The sequence below is a fragment of the Micromesistius poutassou genome, assembly GCF_964030765.1.
Source record: "Micromesistius poutassou genome assembly, chromosome: 12".
Lineage (NCBI taxonomy): Eukaryota > Metazoa > Chordata > Actinopteri > Gadiformes > Gadidae > Micromesistius > Micromesistius poutassou.
Window position 1 is genome coordinate 625,280 of NC_140282.1, and position 7,500 is coordinate 632,779.

A 7,500-nucleotide genomic window follows, 5' to 3' on the forward strand; every position below is an offset into this window, starting at 1 on the left:
TGATGGAGGGCGAGCGGCTGGACAGGACCGTGATGGATCAGGGAAATAAACACATTAGGGAGAGAAGGGCTCATCCATATTCCAGACTGATCCCTGATCAATAACACGGCCTGATATCTGATCAATAACACGTCAATAACATATCAATAACATGGCCCTGGTGCGTCCATGCAGTGTCAATGAGGGCTTCTTTCTTAACCTGCAGTAAAGACAGGCTGTCCCCGATAATGAGGTTCCCATTGGTTTCATTCAATACATAGAAACACATCGGCTCATTGTGGCTCGCAACTTATGCCGATGAGGCACCCCGCAGCCCACCCCCCCCCCCCCCCCCCCCCCCCCCCCCGCCTCTTTCTCAGGAGACGGATTGTCTTCTGATGGGCGCGCCCCCCGTGGCCACCGTGTGAACCGCACGGTGCCGCGGGGGGTTTAAAAGCGTCCGCAAACTGGGAGCGACTGACAGTTTCAAGACGTTCTGCACCGGAGAAAGTTGCCTGTTGACTCGCTGCTGTACGACGGACGGACCTACAACGCAGGATGGCCACCAAGACGCAGCAGCCCCCTCAGCAGCTCCAGCTGGCGGAGATCACCGCGGCGCAGTTCATCGACATCTGGAAGCACTACGACGCGGACGGTCAGTGATGTTGCTGCGTTTATGGGACCTTTTAAGTTACCTTAGTTAAAAAAAATAGATGTTTTTGCGCGGAATCGCTCTTGATTGTCGTTAGAGACGAACGTTTTTCCAAATTGCATTTGCTTTAAATGCATTTAGCAGTGCATGCGGTGTGTTAATTGTAAAGTTGTTATTGTAATTATAGAATTATTACACTTTTTTGAAATACGATACACTGAAATCTATTATTGGAAGACACACAAGTAGAGCCTTTACGATGACTTGACTTTATAACCGACATCTTGAGTTGTGCATCGTGCATTCTTAGTATACTTACTACTAATACTACTATTACTATTACTACTATTACTACTATTAGTATACTCACTACTTACTGTATGGGACTAAAGTGCACGGTTAGAAAGTGTAGATTAAATGCACGCATCATGAATGAATGAATGAATGAATGAATGAATCCTAGAGCGTCGTCACCATGGATTGATGGATGAATGAATGAATGAATCCTAGAGCGTCGTCATCATGGATCGATGGCGAATGGCTGTGATGATGAATGGCTGAATGGATGGATAATTGGCCGGATTAATGATGCTCTCCACGCGGACCTTTGGCCGAGTGGCTCGCGCTGACCTGCAGAGCGGCCGCTGAAAGACGCTGAGGTGGTAACGTCCGCTCCACTGGCACTACTGCAGCCGGACCAATCAGGAGGAGGACTGGAACAGTGGGGCGTCCCTGGTCTCGGGGGACCAGGTCCCTGGTCTCTACAGGTCTCTGGTCTCTGGGGACCAGGTCCCTGGTCCCTGGTCTCTACAGGTCCCAGGTCTCTGGTCTCTACAGGTCTCTGGTCTCTGGGGACCTGGTCCCTGGTCTCTACAGGTCCCTGGTCTCTGGTCTCTGGGGACCAGGTCCCTGGTCCCTGGTCTCTACAGGTCCCTGGTCTCTGGTCTCTGGTCTCTGGTCTCTGGGGACCAGGTCTCTGGTCTCTGGTCTCTGGTCTCTGGTCTCTGGTCTCTGGTCTCTGGTCCCTGAGTAACTGGTCCACATGGGTTCCTTAGACCTTCCTGTAGAAGACTCCTTCTTCCTTCTCTTCAGTCTGTGGTTCTTAAATCATACACTGATTAACACATTCATAGAGCAGTCCTCACTCTGAACCAGTCAGATTAACACATTCATAGAGCAGTCCTCACTCTGAACCAGTCAGATTAACACATTCATAGAGCAGTCCTCACTCTGAACCAGTCAGATTAACACATTCATAGAGCAGTCCTCACTCTGAACCAGTCAGATTAACACATTCATAAAGCAGTCCTCACTCTGAACCAGTTCCAATAACACATTCATAGAGCAGTCCTCACTCTGAACCAGTCAGATTAACACATTCATAGAGCAGTCCTCACTCTGAACCAGTTCCAATAACACATTCATAACCGTAGAGCATCATTCTGATTGGAGGAGGTTGAGGAGGCTCCACCCCTCATTGTGTCGGCCGGGCTGAATTACAATATTTATATATATTGATCTATCTCTAGATAAATACCCCTCTATCCATCTCTATAGAAATATATATATCTCTATCTCTCTCTCTCTCTCTCTCTCTCTATATATATATATATATATATATATATATATATATATATCTCTCTCTCTATATATATATAGAGATATATATCTTCATCTATATATATATATATAGAGAGAGATATGTCTCTTTATATATAGAGAGAGATATATATCTATATATATATAGAGAGAGATATATATCTCTCCATCATTAGGACTGGCTCTGGGCGTTGTCGCGGGCGTCAACACTCGTCCCTCAGCCTCTTAATTGCTCTGCTTTGATGACTCATCCGTTCAGCGCAGACTGAAGAGCGCTCCCATTGGTTCCCCGCCTCGTGTTTGTCACTCTTTATCGTATTCTTTAAATGATGTCATGGCTCCAGTTCACCGGCCGTCATCTTAATTTGCTTAATGCACACAAACTAAACATCTGACACGTTACCAGTGGGATCTGCTCGGTGTCATTTAGACAAATGAACTCTAATTGAATGACGAGGTAATCTGCAGCAGCTGTTGTGAGGCGCAGAGCGGCTGATCCACAGCGCCCAGCCCACCTCTGGCTTCAGTCTTTACCAGATAATGGATCACAGATACGTTCTCCTGAAGGTTTGGCTTCCAGATATTTGAGGGCGTATTGCTGCCTCTCAGTCAAACTAATGGAACTAACAGAATTAGTTCCAAACCTGCTGTAGTCGTCACGACACTCCTGAGCTGAATCCCGGGGCTCAGGGAGCCGGAGCAGGGAGCAGAGCAGCGGTAACGCGCGTCGAGGTGCTCCTGGAGCCCAGATGGTGATCGGTCCATCACACTGCAGAGAGGCGAGGTTAGAGAGTCAACATGATCACAATAGGCTGAGAGGATTAAGAGATAACGCGTCTGGACAGGGCAGGGCCTCACAACGTGGTAGATTGAAATAAGATTTTAAGGAGGTGTCAAATAATCGGACAATCCCCACAGCTACTACCGGCGACAGAAGGGACATTCTGGGACGAGATACGGCTACCACGTAAAGTCACAAAGTGCTTTCTCTCCAAGGTCCCGCCAGGTCACGTGACGTCCTGCTGCGAGGCCTCCAGAAGGACACAGATGATGAGACGGCCTAATAAGCATCACTTTGATCGGCCTCCGCCGCGGGGCAGAGCGCCACAGCCGTAACGTGCATGTGCTCCCGCTGCACGCTCCAGCCGACGCTGTTGCCTCAAATTAGTTTGAAAAGTCGAGATTCAGCGAGTCGTTTTTTTTTTTTTTTTTTTTAAATTCCAAAGACACAGAAACATGCCCAAGGTCCATCAGGCAGCCAGACGGCGGCGGGCTGTGCCCCTCGTTGGCTCAGTGTGCAGCGCGGCGCTAAGAGGCTCTGTCACATCTCCACAGGCAACGGCTACATCGAGGGGACCGAGCTGGAGGGCTTCTTCCACGAGCTGGAGGTGGCACGGCGCGGAGCGGCGGTGGTGAGTAGGACCCCCCATGACCTCATGACCTGAGGAGGTCTGTCACATGACCTCTGACCTGAGAAGGTCTGTCACATGACCTCATGACCTGAGAAGGTCTGTCACATGACCTCATGACCTGAGAAGGTCTGTCACGTGACCTCATGACCAAACGGAGAGGATGGTTCGGTTCGGAGGTTCGTTATCAGGAGGGCAGATTAACGCGTGATGTGTTGAAATTGCAGGACCCCAAAAACGCCGTCTTCAAGGAGAAGCTGAAGGAGTTCATGGCAAATTTTGACAAGAACAAAGACGGGAGGATTGAAATGTCCGAGGTAACGTAGAATTTAGAATATAGAATACATAGCACCACGCACAGTCTCCATAGGATCTACATCCCATGTTTAGATCTTTAATTAAATTAGCATTTTTATCCTCTGGGGTGCGTCGTCTAATCACTCTTTCTGTCCGTTCCTCTTCTCTAGTTAGCTACCATTCTGCCAACAGAGGAAAACTTCCTGCTGTGCTTCAGGCAATATGTGGGCTCAAGCTCTGAGTTTATGACTGTGAGTATTTTCTATTTGTTCGTGTGTGTGTGTGTGTGTGTGTGTGTGTGTGTGTGTGTGTGTGTGTGTTCTGTTTGTGTGTGTGTATGTGTGTGTGTGTGTGTGTGTGTGTGTATGTGTGTGTGTGTGTGTTCGTGTGTGTGTGTCACAGAGCACTTACTACATTGTTAACGTTATATGATATCATGATATTAAATTCACCCCAAGTGTGCATAATGTGTTCTTTTTAATTAATTGTAGTACATTTCCAGTTATTTGCTGATAACAGCACAATGCTGTAAGCAACATGATGTGACCATGAAGTAATTTATTTATAGTTGTTACAGAAATGAGAACAGGATGCAATTAAATTTTAATCAAAAAACCAACCAGATTACGGATACGTTTCTCGGCGCTGTGACAGCCGAGGTCTACTGTCAGCGTTTATCGTTGATCAGGCAGCTTGTGTACCGCGGAGCAAACGTGGTTATTAGCCTTCATCTGACCTACTAACACGTCGGCTCAAATCTCCTCGGCAGGCGTGGAGGCTGTACGACAACGACCGCAGCGGCTACATCGAGTCCAACGAGCTGAAGGTAAAGCCACCGCACCACGTGGGGTTTGATGAGTGACATCAGGCTGTCGTCCTGTCTTCCAGAAGTTGGTTATGATATCAGTTGTTTCTTTAAAAGGCTAATTAAAAACCATCTACTGTTGATTGGTTTTAATCAGCTAATTAGCGATGGAGTGGCTTTGAGTGTGGCTCTCTGGTATCTCTCAGGGCTTCCTGTCCGACCTGCTGAAGAAAGCCAACCGACATTACGACGACAAGAAGCTCAACGAGTACACGGCCACCATCGTGAGTACGGCCGCAAGCAGAACCCCCCAGAGACACGAGTGATGGATGTGTATCGACACGGGCGTCATAATCATCTCGTATATTTTAAACAAACACTTTTATATATCCTTTAAAATACCCACTAGCAATAACTAGGGCGGCATTAGCTCAGGAGGTAGAGCGGGTTTGGCTGGTAACCGTAAGGTTGCTGGTTCGATCCCCGGCTCCTCCTAGCGGAGTGTGGAGGTGTCCCTGAGAGAGACGCCTCCCCCTGACTGCTCCTCCTAGAGGAGTGTGGAGGTGTCCCTGAGAGAGACGCCTCACCCTGACTGCTCCTCCTAGAGGAGTGTGGAGGTGTCCCTGAGAGAGACGCCTCCCCCTGACTGCTCCTGACCCGCTGGCTGTCGCCCTGCGTGGTCGACTCCACCGTTGGTGTGTGAATGGGTGAATGTCAGTCAACACTGTAAAGCACTTTGGATAAAAGCGCTGTATAAATGAGGACCATTTATTATTTAACTACACGGCTCCAAAACCGCTGTTCCAATAAGTGTCCAACATGCATACAGTGTTAAGGTCAGACGTGGCGTACTGCATGGCTCATGACCGCACGTGTCACCTAATGGGAACATTAAACATCTCAATGTGCTCTTCAACTGTCTCCTTCTCCTCCTGTTCCTCAGCTCAAGATGTTTGACCTTAATGGTGACGGCAAGCTGGGGCTCTCTGAGATGGCAAGGTCAGTACGTGATACACGGGACAGTATGTGATACACAGGACAGTATGTGATACACAGGACAATGAGTTTGTGTTGCTGGTTTGTAACCAGTGTCTTTGTGTTCTGACCTCTTGTTGTTTCTCTTAGGCTTCTGCCTGTTCAGGAAAACTTCCTGCTGAAGTTTCAAGTAAGATATCACCTCAAGCAATTACACCAAAACACTCTATCTATGCTTTATATATATTATAAATAAACTCACGACCCCTCACCCAAACATGTTTTGATCATTATTATTATCGGATAATCTAATTCTTCTGGAGGTGGCGGGCGTCGGCGTTTGAAACAGCGTTGAAACGTGTTTCCAGTCTTTTATTAAAGCCCTTGATGAGCAGGAGAGTGTGGGACAGCCGTCGGTTACAGATCATAGGTTTAAGACCCATGTCTTTAGTGCAGGGAGGTCATGAGGTCACACAACAGCCAGCCCCATAGATCCACATCCCCGTGTGTCTGTAGGATTATGGATCAATCACTGTGCGTGTTATTCCAGTGTTCTGAACTCTGTGATCTGCCTTATGGGATCAGAGTTGTGTTCCCCTTAGCTTCCAACGGCTTTACACATTTAGATTTGGCTATTATTGTTAAGTATTGTTACGTTGATGTTTTTTTAATGCAAACTGCAACTCCTTAAAACTATCATGTATGTGAGAGGATTATTGAGTTTTAAGAAGACATTTTAAGCAGATTGGGTGACTATATATATGTTCACAATGTAGTGCAGTCTTTGTGGTTCTGCTCTTCCTCTCCTCGTGAGCAGACTTAGGTTCTCCTCGGTGTAAAGCTGCCGTATGTATTCTGTATGTACCCGGGACTTCCAACTGGCAATGGAATATCAACAATTCCTTTCAGACGCGGGATTAGTCTGTTCGTGCTGGATTAAACTCAGTGCTAATCCCAGTTACTATAATCTGCATAGATTAATATCACCGCTGGATGGGGTCATGAGTCCCGCTCTCTAGAAATAACGCCTGTGTCCTCACCGTCCTCTCCCTTCAGGACATTAAGCTGACCACCAAGGAGTTCAGCGGCCTGTTCACCCTCTACGATAAGGTCTGTTTACACTCCTAATTCTAGTGTCAATACCACAGATCTCCTAACCCCAACCTCTTAAGCCACAAGTCGACAGCGTTGGCTCTGACCAATCACAACCAGTTCACTTCGCTCTGGCGTTCTTCTCCCACCAGGATGGCAACGGCTACATCGACGAGCAGGAGCTGGATGCCTTGCTCAAGGACCTCTGCGACAAGAAGAAAATGGTAATGAGTCCCGATCCCAGCGTCCTCCTGAATATCAGAACCCTTCTGTTGAAAGAACAGAATGTTTGTCTTCCCCGTGAAGGACAAGGTGTTCTCTAGACGCTCCAGGCTCTGGTAACAGACAGCGACAGTGAGAGGACTGCACAGTGTGTCCCCGGTCTGACGGAGGGCTGCGTGTTGACCTGTCTGTCTCTCTCTCCTCCCCGTCTGTGTGTCTGATGGAGGGCCGTGTGTTGACCTGTCTGTCTCTCTCTCCTCTCCTCTCCTGTCTGTCTCTCTCTCCTCTCCTCTCCTGTCTGTCTCTCTCTCCTCCCCGTCTGTGTGTCTGATGGAGGGCCGTGTGTTGACCTGTCTGTCTCTCTCTCCTCTCCTGTCTGTCTCTCTCTCCTCCCCGTCCCCGGGGCTGCAGAAGGTGGGTCCGGCCGGGCTGGGGAGCTACAAGGCCAGCATCATGGCTCTGTCAGACGA

At 48.3% G+C, this 7,500-nt stretch overlaps 1 protein-coding gene across 1 annotated transcript in view; it reads left to right on the forward strand.

Annotated features, from left to right (window-relative positions):
* Nucleotides 1-537: 537 nt before the first annotated feature.
* LOC311356335 (calretinin-like) overlaps nt 538-7,500 on the forward strand; it is a gene marked incomplete at both ends in the record, with an annotated part of 7,021 nt that continues 58 nt past the window's right edge. The window contains 11 exons of the mRNA XM_084476104.1: nt 538-634; nt 3,566-3,642; nt 3,867-3,956; nt 4,107-4,187; nt 4,706-4,762; nt 4,948-5,025; nt 5,685-5,740; nt 5,867-5,906; nt 6,773-6,826; nt 6,961-7,032; nt 7,442-7,500. The exon at nt 7,442-7,500 is cut by the window's right edge and continues 58 nt beyond it. Coding sequence (XP_084332230.1) covers nt 538-634; nt 3,566-3,642; nt 3,867-3,956; nt 4,107-4,187; nt 4,706-4,762; nt 4,948-5,025; nt 5,685-5,740; nt 5,867-5,906; nt 6,773-6,826; nt 6,961-7,032; nt 7,442-7,500 — 761 coding nt within the window. The remainder of the gene's footprint in view (nt 635-3,565; nt 3,643-3,866; nt 3,957-4,106; nt 4,188-4,705; nt 4,763-4,947; nt 5,026-5,684; nt 5,741-5,866; nt 5,907-6,772; nt 6,827-6,960; nt 7,033-7,441) is intronic.